The following is a 20,212-nucleotide window of genomic DNA, read 5'->3' on the forward strand; positions in this document are numbered from 1 at the left end:
AAAGACCAACTGGAGTCTCTAGTTCGATTATCAGATTATCTAGTTCCTCACCTGGCACCAGTGCAGCATTGTTCCTGGCAGCAATTTACTTGTGTTTCCTTGTGATTAAACTTAGATTGCATTGTACTCCTGGCAGACTTCTGTGCCAAAAAAAATACTTTGTGCATAATATTTTAAAATTCTGCAAAATTGTGCCAATTTTATTTGTCAAAATAACACTACATAATCGTGCCAGTTTCAAATATTTTGATAATTTATTTCAAAATACCTATCAGCAAGTATGTCTGTAACAATACAGACACAAAAAAATTCCCCCAGGAGTAGAGCATTAAAGAAACCCCAATTCCTGTTTCTCTGCTCTCTGCCTCTCAGAGCCCCGCTGGGGGACCAGACACCCACAATCCCTCCCCCCAGCCAATACACCCAAATCCCCTACCCTGCCCAGAACCCAGCCGTGGGGCCTTCCCAGCCCAGATACCCGTACACCTCCCTCCCAGAGCCCAACCACGGTCCAGATACCCACACCCTCCCCCCACCAGAGCCCAGCCGTGGCTCCTCCCAGCCCAGACACCCACCCCTCTACCCCTCAGAGGGCAAGGATACAGAGGGAGAAGCAGCCTGATGCTGGGTCCCAGGCTTGTGTGGAGTTTCCTCTGCACCGCCATCTCCTTCCCTCAGGGCATGTTGGCAACTGCAGCTGCTGGGACCCCTCTAGCTTCCTCCCCATCCCCCCGGCAGTGTCTTCTATATGCGAGCTGGGCTTTGCCGGATCCAGTGGCCCCTAGTGGTGGCCAGCTGCACTGCAGCCCATTTCTGTGGGGGAAAGGAAATTCTGCGCGCACATTAATGTCTGCAAAATTCTGCATTGCACAGTGGCACAGAATTCCCCCAGGAGTAGCACTGTAAGTGTTACTCAAGCTTGAAGGTCACTAATGTGGGTATTGTGAGATGGAAGGATCCTCCCGTGGATAAGGCACTGGACTAGCACTCAGCGAGCTTGGGTTCGAATGCAAATGCACAGGTAACCTTAATTCTGGTGTTTCCTAACTTTTGAGTACTTTACTTTGCAACCTTAGTATTTTTAAGGCACTGGTGAGACCTCATATGGAATACTGTGTGCAGTTCTGGTCTCCTATGTTTAAGAAGAATGAATTCAAACTGGAACAGGTACAGAGAACGGCTACTAGGATGAGCCGAGGAATGGAAAACCTGTCTTTTGAAAGGAGACTCAAGGAGCTTGGCTTGTTTAGCCTAACCAAAAGAAGGTTGAGGGGAGATATGATTGCTCTCTATAAATATATCAGAGGGATAAATACTGGAGAGGGAGAGGAATTATTTAAGCTCAGTACCAATGTGGATACAAGAACAAATGGATATAAACTGGCCATCGGGGAGTTTAGACTTGAAATTAGACCAAGGTTTCTAACCATCAGAGGAGAAAAGTTCTGGAATAGCCTTCCAAGGGAAGCAGTGGGGGCAAAAGACCTATCTGGCTTCAAGATTAAACTCAATACGTTTATGGAGTAGATGGTATGATGGGATAACATGATTTTGGCAATTAATTGATCTTTAACTATTCATGGTAAATAGGCCCACTGGCCTGTGATGGAATGTTAGATGGGGTGGGATCTGAGTTACTACAGAGAATTCTTTCCTGGGTATCTGGCTGGTGAATCTTGCCCATATGCTTCAGCTGATCGCCATGTTTGGGGTCAGGAAGGAATTTTCCTCCAGGGCAGATTGGAAGAGGCCCTGGGGGTTTTTTGCCTGCCTCTGTAGCATGGGGCACGGGTCACTTGCTGGAGGATTCTCTGCACCTTGACGTCTTTAAACCATGATTTGAGGATTTCAATAGTTCAGACATAGGTGAGAGGTTTATTGCAGGAGTGGATGGATGAGATTCTGTGGCCTGCATTGTGCAGGAGGTCAGACTAGATGATCATAATGGTCCCTTCTGACCTTAGTATCTAGGAATCTATGTGCAGTGGCAGAAATTTAAGTGCCTACAGGATTAAGCGGCAGCTGAGAAGAGGTTCTGAAATTCTAAGTTTTGGATTCAGATACCTAAAGTAGCAGTTAGGCACCTAAATCCCTTTGTGGATCTAGTCCTAAGTGCTTTACAGACATGAAAAAAGACATAGGTCTAGTAACAGATATTGGGAGTCACCAAATGGTATTATTAGATATAGTTTTACAAGTTTTATTTAAATTAATGTGTAGGTAGTAAGATCTTGGAGAAATGCTAGCTGTTAGTTGAAGCTCTTAATATCACTAGTAAAATTGGTTCTCTTCGAATGGCATAATTTCATGGTTGCAAATTTGCTGTCTACAGGGGATACCCTCAGGCAAATTAAAACATGATGTCAAAAGCACTATGATCCCGGACATGAAGATTTTACAATCTACACAGACCACACAGGAATGTAGGGAAGGGGGCTATGAAAGTAGTGTGAACAAGCAGTTAAATTATGACATAGTCCTTGTGAGGGCCATGGTTTTTTTGCTATAATAGGACATACAAATCCTTGGTTGATGGGAGGGCTGGGCTGTGTCAGATTGGAGGGAAGGGGCCTTGTAAGAAGGGAACTGAAGGAGTATATTGTGGAGGCATGAAGAGGTCATGGAAGAGAGCAGGAGGACGAGACAAAGGGGTTGGGTGCGTTGGGCAGAGAAGGGGAAATGAGTATGGGGAGCAAAGAGGCCAGCCAGAGCTGAGTTGTCGAGTGTCGATGCTCTGAAACGGGAGGAAGGCAAATCAGGGCAAGGCAGAGCTTTGAGGGTGGGTGGGAAGAGGACGAGATGGGGGGCGGGGGTCACAGCAGCAGTGACAGGAGTTGAGTAGTGTGGGGCTTCCAGGGTACAGGGTGGCCTGGAGTGTGTGTGGGTGGGTGTTGGGGGGGTTGGCAGGTCCTGTCTCATGGGGCGTGCCCCAGAGAAGGGGCATTGCGACCTGTTGTTTCACTGAGTGGCTGGGGGAAGAGGGAGGTCCCAGTGTGAGGGTCCGCTACAGGATGCAGACAGTGGTCAGCCCTAGGGGGAGATGGTGGGTCTCACCGCGGGGTGGGGGGAGGGGAGGGTTTTGGCAGCTTCCAGCCCACCAATGCCCCAACTGCACAGGAGATGGGCGGTAGTCTACAGAGACTACAGGCCCCAGCCTGCAATGCGTTCCATTGACTCTAGCCGTAGGCCTCTGTAGTTTGTTGAGACCACGATTCCCAGCAGGCATTGGTCCTATCTAGGAGCAGTCAGGGCTCATTTTTGCGCAAGGGATGCTGGGATTTGGAGTTTCCGTGCCACCCGCGCTTCAGCACGCGTCCCAGTCGGTCTTCAGAGCGCAGGCGCAGTAGAGGCGGGGCTGTGCTGTGAGGGACCCACGCTGAGGGGGCGAGCCCAAGTGTTCGCTGGTTGGCGGGTGCGTGACTGCGGCTCCGCCCCCTCCGGCTGCTGGTTGGTGTGCGTGCGCCCGAGGCTCCAGCCCCTCCTCGCTGGTTGGCTGGCGCGGGCCAATGGGCTGTGCCGCGTGGCGGTGGCGGGAAGTGCGGCGGGCACCGGCCGGGTAGGTCCGCGCGGGGCGGTAACCGCTGCGGCAGAGCCGGCTCTTTTCCCCGGCCTGAGGGGAGCCAAGCAGGCGCGGGGGGTGAGGACCCCGCGGCCCTGAGCAGCCTTCGCCCCAGTGTGCCGGAGGCTGGGGTGGTGGGGAGCTGCGGCGGTGGGGGCTGGGCCGTTGGTGGGTGAGGGGGCAGGATGCGGAGCAGGGTGATGGCTGGGCCGTGGGGAGGGTGAGGGGTCGGGGGTGGGGGCAGGATGTGGTGATGGCTGGGCCGTGGGGAGGGTGAGGGGTCGGGGGGGGGAGGATGTGGTGATGGCTGGGTCGTGGGGAGGGTGAGGGGTCGGGGGGGGGAGGATGTGGTGATGGCTGGGCCGTGGGGAGGGTGAGGGGTCGGGGGGGGGGGAGGTTGTGGTGATGGCTGGGCCGTGGGGAGGGTGAGGGGTCGGGGGGGGGGGAGGTTGTGGTGATGGCTGGGCCGTGGGGAGGGTGAGGGGTCGGGGGGGGGGGAGGTTGTGGTGATGGCTGGGCCGTGGGGAGGGTGAGGGGTCGGGGGTGGGGGCAGGATGTGGTGATGGCTGGGCCGTGGGGAGGGTGAGGGGTCGGGGGGGGGGAGGATGTGGTGATGGCTGGGCCGTGGGGAGGGTGAGGGGTCGGGGGGGGGGGAGGTTGTGGTGATGGCTGGGCCGTGGGGAGGGTGAGGGGTCGGGGGGGGGGGAGGTTGTGGTGATGGCTGGGCCGTGGGGAGGGTGAGGGGTCGGGGGGTGGAGGTTGTGGTGATGGCTGGGCCGTGGAGAGGGTGAGGGGGTGGGGGCAGGATGTGGTGATGGCTGGGTCATGGGGAGGGTGAGGGGTCGGGGGGGGGCATGTGGTGATGGCTGGGCCGTGGGGAGGGTGAGGGGTCGGGGGGGGAGGATGTGGTGATGGCTGGGCCGTGGGGAGGGTGAGGGGTCGGGGGTGGGGGCAGGATGTGGTGATGGCTGGGCCGTGGTGGGGCTGGACTGTGGGAAGGTGATGAGGGGCTGGGGTGGTTGGAAGATGAAGAGGGTTGCGGGGACTTCTGGGGTTGGGAGTCAGGACAATGTTGCGGGGGAGGGGAGAGCTGGCACTGGGATGATGATACAGTGGGTGTATGTGGCTCGTCAGCGAGGGACTGGGATTTGGGACTGCAGATGTGGGCAGTGGGGGTTGGTGCTGTTGTGAGGTGGGGTAGGGCTGAATTAGAGTTCCTGTCTGTTCAGCACCTTTGGAGAGACTAGTGTTGGCAAACCGGCTTTGTCTAGAAGCTGCTGTTCAGGTCATGTCTTCCTCCTTTTCTCCCCTAGTTGCGAGGTACGCTCTCCACTGGGAAGCTCACCTTTCTCTTTACCAAACATTGTTTGTTGTGTTCCCTGTTGATGCAGCAGTTTAATTCTGTACAGTGCCATTTTGCAGTGGTTATAGCAAACTCTGCAGCAGGACTGTGCTGAACAGTGATTCTTGAAAGCTGTCTCCATGCTCGATTTCTTCCTTAAAATCCCACTGTTGCTACCAATCCCTATGCAACAGGTTTCTATGTTCCAAGCAACACACAATAAAATATAGAGCACTAAAATAAAGCATCAAACAGAAGCACATGAAGCACTGGGGGGTCAGCTGTCAGATTTTTACCAAACTTTTCTTGTCTTTCTATTTCAGGATTTTCCTGCAGGTGAAAGTCTGAGGAGTGTTATGACTTCAAAGGTCTTTTTTGTCTGTTGCCCATTGGGCCACAAAAAGATATGGCTGCAGAAGCTAAGTACAGCATTGTAAGGGAAGTGGGCCGAGGGAGCTATGGGGTAGTTTACGAGGCAGTTGTCAGGCAAACCAGAAACAAAGTGGCAGTGAAAAGGATGCATTGTAATGTACCTGAAAATGTGGAACTGGCTTTGCAAGAGTTCTGGGCCCTGCAAAGTGTCCAGAGCCAACATGAGAATGTGATCCAGTTAGAAGAGTGTGTCTTGCAGAGTGGTCAAGTCTTTCAGCCAATCAGCCGCCAGTACAGGAAATCCGACAGTCATCTGCTGCTGATTGAGACCTGTCTGAAAGGGCGGAGATGCATGGACCCCAAGTCTGCCTGTTTTGTGTGGTTTGTGATGGAGTTCTGTGATGGTGGAAACATGAATGATTTTTTGCTGTCTCGCACTCCAGATTCACAGCTGAATAATAGCTTCATGCAGCAGCTGAGCAGTGCTGTTGCTTTCTTGCACAGAAATCAGATTGTGCACAGAGACCTGAAGTCGGATAATATTCTTATTTCCCATAGCCCTGGAGGTCCTTTAGTAAAGGTAAGAGGGTAATCCTTCTTGCTGCTGCTCAATATGTGGGTGAAGTGTTATGCCAATTGCATTACTTGCACTGAGTTGGTCACTTGGGTAACATTGTAATATTCAGTTTCTTCATTTGTTTCCTTCCCTTTGAACTTTTAGAAAAGGATGGGCAAGTCACTTGTATGAGTCTCAAAAGAGGATTTTGGTGAGGATGTGGGTCAGTCAGTTGCCTTTTGGACTCTTCCGGGAATCCTGAGAGCATTTCTGTAGCATCTTTCACGCACAAGACATTCCCTTAAGAGGAACAATTTAGGGCTAATTCAGTTTTAAATCACTACCTAGCCACTGTGTTCCTGATCAGTGGTGGAATATTTTGTCACTGAAAGCAGCAGGGCACCTGTGATTTCAGTGCAATCACTCTGCTGGGTCCAGGACCTATTGGGGCTAGACTTGGTACCACTGAGACTAGAGGGTTGCCATGCTAAATTGTAGAGGGTAAAATTGCTGGCAGAGAGGGACATTTTAAATACACTCTGCACTAACCAATTGCAACTAATCGTACTATAGTTCCTGCTTTCTGGAACAGGTTAATTTGTCCTTGGGGGGTATGGGAAGGAAGCATGAAGATATCGAGAATAAGGTCTTCAAAGGTTTATACAGCATCTTCCCTTCCCTTATTTGTGGACCTACAGTCCTTATACACTTGTCAACACTTACAATATTGTAGCCTCTAGCACTGCTTGCTGTTTTGGAAGCAAGAGGTTTTCTTGTCTCTTGCTTCAACTGGGCTCCAGTCATGTGTCTTTATGGTTAAAATGAAGACTGACTAATTCTCTTCCTTACAGTGACAGACTAAAAACAAGTCTGTCTTTGTAACAATTCAGTGGGAAGAGCAGCTTAGTGGCAAGGAAGTCAACTCACAGTTTACTCCTAAACTCCCAATTCCATGGGAGTTCCAGTAGTTAACCTAGAGGATGGTAGGTCTGTCCCTTGTGGGTAATCCATGTCTTGGCCCTCCAGATCAGTACTGGCATATGCTTTCACCTTTGGAACAGCCAAAGGACAATCAAACTGAAGTTTTGTTATTCAATACAGATAATAGTGAATACAATAGGGTTCAGAGCACTCAATAACCTGCTCAACTGCTGTTCTGTTCATGCCTGTATGCACAGTACAATGTTATAGGTAATAATGGTGACCTTCTAATCTCTTCTCTTTTCGTATATAGGTAGCAGACTTTGGCTTGAGTAAGATATGCCAGGGGAAAGTGAATGTGAACCAGCATTGTTTCTCATCAGCCTGTGGGTCAAACTTCTACATGGCACCAGAAGTGTGGGAAGGTCGCTATACTGCCAAAGCTGATATCTTTGCCCTCGGGATCATTTTCTGGGCTATGGTAGAGAGGATTACCTTCAGGGATGGAGACTCTGAGAAGGAATTGCTGGGTGAGAGTAATTGCTGTACAGCCAGCAATGAGCCCTAATTTACAGATCATTCTCCTACCCTATCCCCAGCAATCCTCTAAGCCATGAGGATCCTTTTCCCAGGTATAGTCACATCACCACCCTTTTTCCTGTCATAGTATTGGATATGGCTTCCTCTGGAGTCGGTCAACATTTCTCCATGTTACCACCAGAGGTATTGTCAGAAATCCGTAAAGCCATCTTCCCCTTTCTCCCTACCCCTTTCCTCATGTTGCTTTCTCTGTGGGACTCCCCATTCTTTAAGTCCTAGGAGCAACATGTTATAGAGCACATTATCTTAATTTTACTTTTGTCTGAAAGCTCTGTTAGACTTTTGTGATCTCTACTGCTTTTCCATTTACAAAAAAACTTTTGTGACATAAACGGCTAGGAGAAGAAAACTTGTCATCTGGCTTGGGCCATCCATTGAGGATAGGGGGTTGGGAGATCAACAGGTGCTCAGCAGAAATGGGACTAGCTCCAATGAACTTTAATCAACCAACCAAAGAACTCCAAAACAAAACCCCCAAACATATTCAAAAGGAAATACTGAAACTCAAGAGTTAAATTCCATTAGTGAAGCATTTTCAGTATATCCACACTCAAGATTCAGCAGCGTTATAACCATGTATGCTTTTCCAGTGGTTTTCAAACTGATTTGATCACGCCCCCCCCTTCTTTGTGTTTGTAGTGGTTTATGCGTCCACCTCCAGCTACACAAGTACATATACCAATATATGCTTCACTTGAATGAGTTTTGGTGTCTTTGTTTTTCAGTTGAGTTGTTTTTTTCTGGTGCACAAATGAGCCAACGATCCATTGTAATAAGAGCAAAAGCAAAGCTGCAATTGTGGTCCATGCTGACACTTAAATGTGCAAATGGATTAACCTACAAATGGCAATTTGTATAATGCTAGGCAAGCTTAACAGATATCCATCAAAATGCACAGCACCATCTGAGGACCTGATATGTCTGGAGGAATCAGCTTTGCTAGTTATTCACTGCTGGGGGTAAAATGTGCATAGTAAGATTGGGGTTCCCCCCCATCCCCTAAAGCTTCTCATGCCCTCCCGCCCCCGAATACAATCTGCACCCCCCAGTTTGAGAACTGCTGCCCTACCTTGTTACCCCTGCTGTAAACCTATCTTTCCTTGGGCTGATCTACAGTTGGTACATTTTGTCCTGCTGATAGTGATGGTATATTTAAAGGCCACGTAAGAAAATCGGTTATAAAGCTGGAAGGGATGTTGAGGTCATCCTTAGTGCTGTGTCTGGCTGAACAAGATTCTATAGCGATGGATGGTCTGTGATTCTAGGAATATCTATTGCAATAGAAAATCCACCTTGAAAGAACAGAATGACAATCTTTCATATGAGCATACTAATCAGAGGCATCTCAACTCATACGCAAGGAAGCCCAATATACAAAACGTACACATTTTTTTAAATGTCTGACATAATTTCAAGTCACAATAAAGGCATTCAGAGAGAGGTTCCTTTTACTGAGCTGCTGCTTTAAGTTTTCAAAACATCATGGAATTAAGAACTGAGAGAGTTCCTTTTCAAAATGCCAAACAGCAAAAAATGTTTTAGTTCTTGGCTAGAAAAATAGTAAATATTCTGGGTCTGAGACCAAGGCACGAACAGACTTTATTAAAGTTTATTCAATAGCCATCCGCCAACTTGAGATAAGAGACTTGCCTGGCTAACCTCCATATGCACATCGGTCACTTATTCCGTGCTTGCAGCAAGGGCAGAGCAGCTTGGCTGAGCAGAGCTTTCTTTGCTGTCTCTTTGGAACCCAGCTAATCTATTTTGACCAGTGATTTTATTTACATTTCTGTTCCTTAATTTTGCTGAGGAGAAGCTGTATCCAGCAGTCTGGATAAATGTAAATGGAACATACTGTCATTTAATATAAAAAATTGTTTGACTTAAATAACTGAATCACTATTTTCTTAGTTAACTTTTTTCTAAGTCATCTGAACCAAACACAACCTGCCTTTGTCTTTCTTAGAGCTTCCAGTTCTACTGATGCAGTAAAATTAATTGAAAGAATGGAGTAGGGGAAGCTCTTTGCAACAGGCTTTTTTCTCTGTCAAATGGTTATAGGGATCACACGCAATGTCCTGTGCAGGCTAAATTTAAAAGTGTGTTTCTGTTTCCCCCTCTGCTTGATGCACACTTGTGCTGAAATGGGGATGTGACAAACTTGAGGGTTCCTGTTTTGGTATTGAACTTCTTCTGGGGCTGATATCTTACAACACTTATCTTGGCAGTAGCCTCTGAAGTTGGGTTTCACATGCTGTGATCTTTTACTAATCTTGTGTTGCTTGTCAGATGGACGTGTGCTGTGGATGAACTTATTCTTGTGAGAATTCTCCTTTTCCCCAATCTGACTTCTCCCTCTTTCCAAACTATGCCCAGGAACCTACATCTGTCAAGACAAGCAGCTTATTCCTGTTGGGGAGGCGCTGCTGGAGAATCCCAACATGGAACTGCAAATTCCTCTGAAGAACAAGAAGTCCATGCCAGACGATCTTTGCAGACTTCTGCATGACATGTTAACTTTTAACCCAAAGGAAAGACTGGATGCCTTCCAACTAGAAATTCGAATCAGGAGAATCTCTTATGGCAAAAAGCGCCAACGCTCATAGCAGCATGGGGTGATCAGGTTGGTGTCTACTGGGCTTCTCATTTCAAACTTGCAATCCTAGTTTTTGATACTGACCTGATTGGCCTAAGTTCTTTAAATCTAACAGCAGTTCCCTAGATTCATTGCTTGGTTTCTTTCAGTTTGATTGCACCCTTCGCTGTCAGGATAGCTGCTCTATAGAAGGAATATTTTGGGTTCAGTATATTGTATGGCCCCATGAGTGGTAACTGCTCAGCACACTTATAGGTAATAGAACTGGAGATAAGAAACCAGTGTCAAATTAAGCTGTTTATCCCTAATAAGCACCTGTAATGGGTTTTGCACACATTCGTTACTGTGAGTTACCACATATTTTCTACGTGTGGATTCACCTTAAAAGGTGGTGTTTGGCACTCTTGCATGTTAGAAAAATGTGAGTCAGGTTATGTAATGAAAAGTTGACTGTTATGTTAATGCCAAGAGCCCTATCAGATTGGGAGTTGTGTTGTACTAGGTAAGGTGCTGTACCCAGAGAAAGGTGGGGTTCCTGCCTCAAACTGCTTTTACAAACAGGCCTCAGTCCTGAAATAGAATCTCCTAGAATGTGTCCCTGTGCCCTTCCTGGGCCCCTATGAAAATAATGCTGCTTATTAGGTCTGACTTTGTGCTCACACTTGGAAAATTTTGGCCCTGGTCATTGCATGTTATTGTGTGTCCTTTGTTTTGTTTTGTTTTTGAGACTAGACAGTATCAGCTTTAAAACTTCAAGTGTGTACAGCACAGATTTCAGAAATTCTTCCTGTCAAATGTTTTGTACATTGTAATGAGGAAGCAGTACGCCGTTAATAGGGTAGTGACCAAAACACTTCATTCTGTTGCAAATTACATTAATTCACTGTAATTTTCTAATTGTTGCATCTATTTTTAAGTCTGCTATAAGACTGTTCTCCATGGTGGACTGCAGAAACATTAGTTGAAATTAGCTGCAATAGAGATGATACCAAACTTTATAAGACTATCAATCACCTTTCTTTTGCCCCCAAAGGGGTCTCTTGCATCCTTTCCTCAGTGATGGAAAACCCCAGCTTTCTTCCTGAAGAATACTGGGCTCTCCCAAACCCACCAGGCAGAAGCACAGTTGTCTGTAAGGGTTGCTAATAAGTACAGTTTTTTTTCCTTCCTGGAGCTGGGAATGTCTTTCTGGCACCTCTAGCTCATACCAGCCTGAGAAGCAAGTGACACCAGCCTGAAACTTGTGGTCTAAGGCACTGTCATGCCCAGCAGTACACTAACGATCAGATCAGTGTTAGATTGTTTACTGTCATTTGACTGTGAATTCTTAAGCTAATGGAGTAGAAGAGCACAAAGGATGCTGTAGAAGATTGTGAAACTGATGATGTTTCCGTGGTGGTTGCAGTGTTTTAACAGTAAATCTGGAGACTGAAGTCCTCTCTGAATTGCAGGTACAGCAGGAAGGGCAGTGCAAATTCCCCCACAAAGCCCTAAGTGGCTGTCTCAGTCACCTGCTTCAGCAGTCTCCTCTCAGGAGACAGGGTAGCTCACTTGATGCTTGTTCAATTTTTGACCTCTGTTGAACCAGTACAGTGGTGGCTTAGCTATGTAGAAAGTTGTACCCTAGGAATTGGTCTCAAACCACTAACTGCAAACTAAAAACTGAATCTACCTGCTAACATGTAATTTGAAATAAGGGTTCTTGTTCCTTGAAATGCTAGTCTAATTAAAATCTTACTGAGAGGTGTGGTGATGAGGTCTTTGATTCTGACTGGCTTCTTCCACAGGTCCTGTATTCTTCTGTTACCATCACACAAGCATCCTGACCAATACCTCTGAATTCTCCTTGGATTAATGGTTTGACTCTGAGGGAGACTGGTCAGAATAAATCTTGACTGCTTCCCATTTACCCCAATGGTTGTATGTAAAGGAACAATTATTTATTTGTATAGTAATTTTAATACGCAAGTCTTATATAGATTGCCCAATTTTTTTAAATGGAGTATTGCAGACTGACCCTTCACTTGTATAATAGGGAAGAAGGATGTTGGTGACTGGGGCAGCCAGCCTTATCAACTCAGTGGCCATGCTCCGAAGAGTCAATTCCAGCATAACCTGTTCTTGGTACAGCGGATGGGGATTGTCTTGTACAGTGTTTAATTAGAGCTTTCCTTGTAATTCCTTCATTCCGTGGGACTTGGCAGGTAACTAAATGGTGGCTGTTTTTGAAAGAGTTGGCATGGTGTAATCTAATCTAATATTTATCCAAAAACTTTCTAGCAGAAACAGAATGTATTTTCATCACAGTAGTTTGTGAATATTCTTGCTTAGATTAACAGAAATGCATTCTTAGAATAAATACAAAGACTTTTAATATGCCAAATTGTTATTGGAATGTATGCATCACTATCACTTTAAGTAGTTTAGAGCCTGAAGCTGCCTGCTGTGTTAGCTGTTTGTCCCAGCTATTCTGACATGGGAAATGAAAAGGACTGAACGGGAGTACTGGTAGGTAAATAGGGACTCAACCTGTCTGAAAATAGTTAACACCTGTGGGATTGATATTTTAACTCTTTCTAAAAGCCCTTAGTTCAAGGAAGGTAACTAAGTAGCCTTGGTTTTCCTTCCAATTCTCTTCTCGCCCTATGCTCTATTTTAACTTGTGGTTTGGAGGTGGGCTACAGTATCTTTAGACACAACTGATTTTATGGGACAGGAATGTATTGTCAGAGGAAGAGAGAAGAGACTACCTCCTTTTGTCTCAATGTATGCCTATGCCATACAGGAGACCTTGCCAACACACAGGCATGTTGGGAGAGGGTGTTGGGGGAGGAAGACTGATGTGAAGACTTCACAACAGCACCGTTTATGGAGGGAGATCAGTGATTGGAATTAATGGCAAAAATTGTTTGAAATATGTTACAGATTTTTAAAAATTAATCAGATCTCTAGGCCTTGTCCTTTTGCTGTGGGTGCATTAGCTACTGGCTGCAAACCAGTCTCCATTCTCTCTGTCCCCTTCCCTTCCATTCTGGCACAGAACCGTGACTGCAATATAAAAGCTTCTGCATTCCCTCATCTTAAGTCTCTATAGTTAGAACCTTCCCTAGAATATAAGCCACACTACTTACTTGTTTGATCCGGAAGCCCTAGTGGGCTTCACAGGAAGAAGTGGAGAACTCTCCCTATGGCTTGGTGATGCCTACCTCCGTAAAATGCTGCACTGCATAGATATCTTGCAGACTCAAGTCATCTGAGCTCTAGCTGTAATCATCAAATAACAAACGAATATCCATGATCTGAGCTGCTGCAGGAACATAGCCAAAACTCTCCTTTATCAAACTCCTGGAAAAACCTCAGAATCTTTTAATAAACTTAGTGCTGGTGGAAGTTGCTGGCCTGGCAGTTATAGAGTGAGGTAGCAGTCCAAATTTTTGCTCTACATGCTGCCCTGGACAAGTAGATTAGCTCTAGCTAATGAAAGGAGTTGGTTCTTCCCAACCAGTTCAGCATTGCTCAGAGGGATATGGTTGGATAGGTTCAAGCAGATGAGAATGGGAGTCTGAAACTCATTTGTCAGATGTTGTATTTTGAAGAAGGTTCTTGTCTCATTAAAGCAATGAGACTATTAGTAATTATGCTTTGGCTTTGGTCTGCTCTTCTTCCCATACAGCACTGCCAAATTTTACCTGTTGCTGTGGCTTTATTTGTTTCTCAAGTTAGATGGCTCATATCTCATGATCTTTCTTAGAAACTATAGCACCAGCTGAGTGTTTTTTGCTAACCGGCTTTAGGCTGCCAAATTGTTCAACCTGCTTTACTGAAGAAATTATTCTTTAAAATGTATTTCTTCTTCCTTCTCTCTTCACGCCCACAGCTATTGAAACTGTGCTGTCTGTCTCTCCAGTACCATCTGTTCTGGGAACAGGCAAAGTCTGCTAGTCTTGTGGAACCATCATAGTTGAGGAAGAGTCAAACTTTGGAATGTAGACCACAATTAAGATTGCACCAGGCAATAAAACCACTTTGAGGCACTTTAAATGTTTGTATGGCAGAGGGTTGGCTACTCACTGCAACTCTTGCTTGTTTTGTCATACTTTGGTGATGACTCTATGTTGACACAGCCTCTATGCTAGAAATACTTATTTGTATGTGTGCACTTTTGTTACCTCAGACTGTGTATTTTAAATTTAATAAAAGGTTTTATACAGATACCTTATATCCCTGCTCTGGTCATGAAGCACTAAATCGTGACACCACCTACACAGAAGGAATGATGTGTGTAAGGTGGATGGCCCTGGTGAAAGCTATTGCTTCAGTGAGTGAACAGAAATATTTCTCAGCTTTTATTATTTACATGACTAAAAACTAAATGCTCTCGGGGGAGGTTTGGAATCTGCTCTTGGTTATCTGTCTTGTGCTCCTGACGTGCTTGTTCCTGAAACTCCCTCTTGTCTGTGACATAAGGTGGTGCTGACAGCAAACAGGGACAATTCTGTAGACCTTGCACAGTACTGGGACTAGATCACCTAACAAATCTCATCCATTTTTTACTTCTGTTTTGTCCTACAGAAGGTAGCACTTTTTGAGAATTGAGCCTATAGTTGGGGAATGTGTGGAGTTTATGTATGGAAGGCACAAACTGAACATGAGCATGGCCTGGAATAAAGAAATATCCTACTTCCATTCTGTAGGGGAGAGGAGGACAGAAAACTGAACCTTGTGAGTTCCTATGCTACCAAAGTTTCTCTCTTCAAAGTTATACTATAGTAGTTTCAAGAAAGCAAAATACAGAAAATCAGTTAGTTGCCTTCAGCTTGGGCCTAATGTGCATTTTGTTAATTGGAAACTATTTCCATGACAGACAAGTTTTATGTGAAGAAGGAATTTTGAACTAATCTACTTTTTATGTTTGTACTACCTTGGCATAATATGGTTATTCTACAGCAAGTGCTTTTGTTAACTTGCACAGTCCTGAGAACTGCTGGTTTCAGAACACTTAGACTTCTCAATATGAAAGTTTGGGACTAAAAGCAATGTTAGGGTTACAGTAAGTTAATGCCCCTGTGCCTAGTCCCTAGCTCTTAAATACTGAAACAGGATGGCTTCTGTAATATTTGAGCAGTAACACTAGCTAGAGTTATCATGGATCTTTTGCAATTGTGTATTCTATGTATGAAAATTCTTTCAAAAGATTAAAATGCTAGGATTGAATAACAAACAGCCTATGCAAAAAGGGGGGAAAGTCTATTCAATCCTGCTAGAAAATGGGAATACCAGAGCGCAAACACCCCTGGCAGAAAGTGAGCATCTTGTCCCTGACTGAAAACAGGGAAGGTTGAGTCGGTGGGTTGGCTGTTGACGAAATTGGGTCTGACTACTTCTCAGCAGCTTGAGGCAAATGGGGAGGGGCTTCTGACATTACTTTCATGGTATCGGGTACAATGAGGCCTGATGGAAACAGTTTCTGATGCTGGTCATTCTGACTTTAATAACCATTATTACAAACGGCTCTCACTAGGAAAAGCTTTATGCTGTACCTAAGTCTATCTGTATCTGCTACATTTTAAGCTCTTCATAACCACTCTGACTGCTAGGGCATCAAAATATTTGCTGTCCCCACCTGTATGTACTGCTATGATATGCCTCAGAGCTGGAAAACGGGGAGGGGAATTAAACAGGTGTGGGAAGGAATGCACAATTTTGAAGTGTAGCCACCCTTCTTATATGGGTGGCTCAGCCAGCTATGTCAGATCACCCACCAGCACTTAACTGACTTTAGGTTAACATACAGTGGAGGACATCTGCTCTCCTATTGTGTTTCCATTATCAGTTCTGGAAGTTGTGTAACTCCTCCCTATAAAATGTTAATATGCATTAAGCATGTGTTGGCTTCAGCAACCATCCCCATGCGCTGAGAAAGCAGCTCCATATAGTAACCTCCCATGTCAGTGCTTCTTCCAATGATGCTAGCCCAGGCAGGAGGGGCTCAGGTTGGCTATGGGATGACAGATGCTTTCAAACATGTTTTTTTCAAATGGGACTAGGAAACTATACATGCAGAGAGGTAAGATGATATGGGAAGAGCTCACTGAAAGGAAGAAAAGTCTTTACGAGCTCCTCGCCCTGGCAGGGAAAGGTAGCCAGTGTGATTCCATTTTCTGCTATTGCTCTGGTTTTAAAACTAATCACAGCAACATGTTCACCACTTGTGTAGCTTTAAAAAAAGGGAGAAAATTCCATCATTTCTTCATCTGGAAGGTAAAAGTGGACAGTGATGGGGAAGACAAAGGGGCTGCTTCTTTCTAAGTCCCTCAGATACCCCACAGTACCTGTGAGATCTAGACCTGCCAGGAAATAGTTGTAATTAAACTCAAAGGGGCAGCTTTCCATAGAGTAACGAAAGCTTTTTAGATGCCTGTTGTTGCCAAGGTACCTACATGCTGCAAAGGGGGTGATTTGAGGTGTACATCATTTGGAGCTGGTGGAAGTAACTGCCTCATCTCAGTGGGGGCTCAAGGTTGAGACAATGGGAGCACCTCTCCCCAACCTGTAGCCAAAGTTTTGGAGTGGGCAAGATGAAAAGTTTGGCAACTTACTTCACGGCTCCAGACTGTGGCTTTCATGTCCTTTGGCAGCTACTGCTAGAATTTATCATCAGAAGCATCAGTGCTTGTTCAACTCTGGTCACTCACTGAAGAAAAGTTCTTCAAAGGTTAAGAAAAGCACATGAATTTCTTCAGGCTGGAGAGGTGAGGGGGCAAGGGTCTGAGAGAGAGAAGATTACAGCATTTAATTTCCTGTACTTGATGTGTGAAGAAGTGGGTCCAGTGTGATTTGTGGACTATCACTATCAAGCAACAGAATAGCCCCTAAAATTTTTTTCTCTGGGTTAGAGCTAGTGCAGCCTAGCAATTCTGTCTTCCCCTCTGTATGTAAAGCAGGGGTGAGAATGGATCAAGCCAAATGCTAGAGGAAAATTCAGCAGATGGGGCTCTGCTCACTTGAAGCAATGCTGCTACAAGACGCAGTGCTCTTACTGGGGCTGGCCATTAAGATGAGATGTAAAACAGATTCTTACCATGGGTAGTCTTTGAAAACACGACAGCATCTTTTACAGTAATAGGGATCTTAGAGCCAATGTCTTTAGTGAACTGCATTCAGTCTCCCTCCTTGTCCCTAGCAGTTTAAACTGGCTACACTGTTCTTCCCTTCCTGTCCTCAACTTTTGAGATAGTGTTACTATATCCTGTAGCTACTGTACTTCCCACTGTACAGGAGGCTAGAGTTCCACGGTGGGTGAGATGACATAGCTATAGGTAATCAGTTTGCAAAGCACAGTGCAGACATTTGTGAGCATAATGGTAGGGAATATTTGAATTCTGCAGTATCATTGTGATGAGTGGGGTAGCACTTTAAAATGACATTAACAAGCTTGTACATTTCCACTATCTTTCTGTCAATCCCTGTTACTCTTTCAAGAGCCTTCTTGATTTCTCCAAGGCTTTTTTAAGTTGAGTGTTGCAATTGCCTCTCTTCTAAGCAACCCCAGCCTTCCCTTCCTTTCAAAGAGCTGCAGGAGCGGAGAACTTCAATTGAATATTCTCTCTCTTTAAAAACAATTGTTAATCTGCAACCACTAGTCTCTCTTTACAGCAGTACCTATTTGCCAGCATGCAGGCCCATTTTTGCCCCATAGTCCAATACCTGCCCTCAGCAAACACTATAGGATGATAGTCAAGGGAGAGAATGGCAATAGGTGCTTCCATAGTGGTCATACATAGAAATGTTTACAGTGGAGCAGATACATTTTAAAAAAAGATTCTGGTTTTAAGCAAATGAGAAGTCAAATTCATTTCCCATGACTTAGCAGCAGTAGGAGAGAGAGACAGTTTTACCAGGGCTATAGGCTTCCGTAGCTGCTTTTTAGAGTTCAGGTCACTCGTGCATGAGAGTGCTGAGGCCTTGTCTACAGGAGAAAATTGCACCACTCTAACTTAAATAGTTTTTTAAATCGTTTTAGTTTAATGAATGCAAGCCTGTTTGGATACTCTGGTTTTAGGCTAAGAATGTCTGCCTGCAGGTTAGCATCAGTTCATTAGGAATCTGTTTTAAGTTAAACCAAAATAGGCCACCAAACCGGAAATAAAGCAATTTAAGTTAAACCAGTGCAACTTTCTGCTACAGCAGGCCTAAGTAAACTTAACCCTCAGCCAGCAAGAGAATGTGTAAATAGTGGTGTCCCCCAGGGACCAGTCCTCTCCAACATATTCATAAATGATCTGAAAAAAGGGGTAAACAGTGAGGTGGCCAAATTTGCAGATGATACAAAACTTCTCAAGATAGTTAAGTCCCAGGCATGCTGCAAAGAGCTACAAAAGGATCTCTCAAAACTGGATTACTGGGCAATAAAATGGCAAATGAAATTCAATGTTAAGTAATGCATATTGGAAAACATAATCCCAATTATAATGATGAGGTCTAAATTAGCTGTTACCACTCAAGAAAAAGATCTTGGGAGTCACTGGGGACAGTTCTCTGAAATCATCCACTCTATGTGTAGCGGCTGTCAAAAAAGTAAACAGAATGTTGGGAATCATTAAGAAAGGGATAGATAATAAGACAGAAAATATCATATTGCCCCTATATAAATTCATGGTACCCCCCCATATCTCAAATACTGTGTGCAGACGTGGTCACCCCATCTCAAAAAAGACATATTGGAATTGGAAAAGGGCAACAAAAAGGATTAGAGGGTGTGGAACAGCTTCAGTAGGAGGAGAGATTAATAAACCTGTGACTTTTCAGCTTGGATAAGAGCCAACGAAGGGGGAGTATGATAGATGTCTATAAAATCATGACTGGTGTGAAGAAAGTAAATAAGTGTTATTTACGCCTTCACATGACACAAGAACTAGGCGTCACCAAATGAAATTATTAGGCAGCAGGTTTAAAACAAACAAAAGTATTTCTTCATATAATGCAGTCAACTTGTGGAACAATTTGCCAGAGGATGTTGTGAAGGCCAAGACCATAACAGGGTTCAAAAAAGAACTAGATTAATTCATGGCAGATAGGTCCATCAATGTCTATTAGCCAGGATGGGCAGGGATGATGGCCCTAGCCTCTGTTTGCCAGAAGCTGGGAATGGGCAACAGGGTGGATCACTTGATGGTTACCTGTTCTGTTCATTCCCTCCGGGGCACCTGGCATTGGCCACTGTTGGAAGACAGGATACTGGGCTAGATGAATCTTTGGTCTGACCCAGTATGGCCGCTCTTATGTTCTAGAATAAGGACTGGAAAAATCACAAGCATATGGTAGACAGACACTATGCCAGGGGGGTGAGATTTCATCATTATGCAAGTGAGTTGATCATCTCACTGATTAGAAAGATTTTGCAGTTAAATTACAGTGGCTGGTTAATCCGTCTTGGCAAGTTGCTGAAAAGGCCAGGTTCAGTGCTGTAGTTAACTTTAATTTTTTTTAATTTTTTTTTTTAAAAAGTCTATCCCAGAAACATCACAACCTGAATAAGCTCAAAGGCCAGTAATGGTTCCATATAGACTTCAGAGATGAACAGCAGCAGGAGTTCATAGCACAAGGCCAGTGCACAAACCAAACACTTTAAAGTCACAGGCAATCCCAGTTCCAGTAGGCAATTCCATGAACTACTGCCAGTGATGAAAATCACACCCTGTTCCTGGAAGGCATCGTTACTGTAACTTTTCCATTAGAAACATGGGGGAAGGGAATGGGACGTTTGCAGAATGGAAAAAGGACCGAAGTCACAGTCAAAAACATATTTTCATTGTTACAAGATTATACAAAATCAGGAGAAAAGGCCTCTCTCACCGCTGCTTATTTAAAGGCTGGTTGTTGGTAATCCCCCCCCATTTTTTTTGGTTTTGAAAATCAGTTTCCCTTACTTTGTAATAAAGTGAGGCTGATGGGCACAGACCAATCAAGGTTGCTATTGTTAAAATTTGCTTCCTTTCTGGCTCACATTTGCATGGGTTTAATCTTCTCTAATTCTTACTGAGTCTAGGGACATACCCTGGAGCTCCTGTGATGGCTGCATATTATGTTGCCCCTGCTGCTATGGAAAGAAGGGAACAGCCTAAGACAAAGAAAACAAAACATGAGCTGACAGACTGGATTGGTCACTGAGATAAGGTCAATTTCCTGCCAACCAGCAGGCCCCAATCATAATGCCAGAATCCAAACTTTTAGCAGGTATGAAGTATTTAGCAGTTTAAGTCTAGC

At 45.0% G+C, this 20,212-nt stretch overlaps 1 protein-coding gene across 3 annotated transcripts; it reads left to right on the forward strand.

Moving 5' to 3' along the window:
- Window positions 1-3,507: 3,507 nt before the first annotated feature.
- LOC140908463 (serine/threonine-protein kinase PDIK1L-like) lies at window positions 3,508-12,320 on the forward strand. 3 transcript variants are annotated; one of them, XM_073335610.1, is made up of 5 exons: window positions 3,508-3,556; window positions 5,225-5,853; window positions 7,064-7,280; window positions 9,727-9,973; window positions 11,734-12,320. In XM_073335610.1, the coding sequence occupies exons 2-4, from the start codon at window positions 5,308-5,310 to the stop codon at window positions 9,954-9,956; spliced, it is 993 nt and encodes a 330-aa protein (XP_073191711.1). In that variant the 5' UTR covers window positions 3,508-3,556; window positions 5,225-5,307; the 3' UTR covers window positions 9,957-9,973; window positions 11,734-12,320. The 3 variants fall into 3 exon arrangements, with proteins under 3 accessions (XP_073191711.1, XP_073191712.1, XP_073191710.1); XM_073335611.1 differs by lacking the exon at window positions 3,508-3,556 and adding an exon at window positions 3,616-3,637; XM_073335609.1 differs by lacking the exon at window positions 3,508-3,556 and having other exon boundaries at window positions 4,942-5,853.
- The last annotated feature ends 7,892 nt before the right edge of the window (window positions 12,321-20,212 follow it).

The sequence above is a fragment of the Lepidochelys kempii genome, chromosome 3, assembly GCF_965140265.1.
Source record: "Lepidochelys kempii isolate rLepKem1 chromosome 3, rLepKem1.hap2, whole genome shotgun sequence".
NCBI classification, from domain to species: domain Eukaryota; kingdom Metazoa; phylum Chordata; order Testudines; family Cheloniidae; genus Lepidochelys; species Lepidochelys kempii.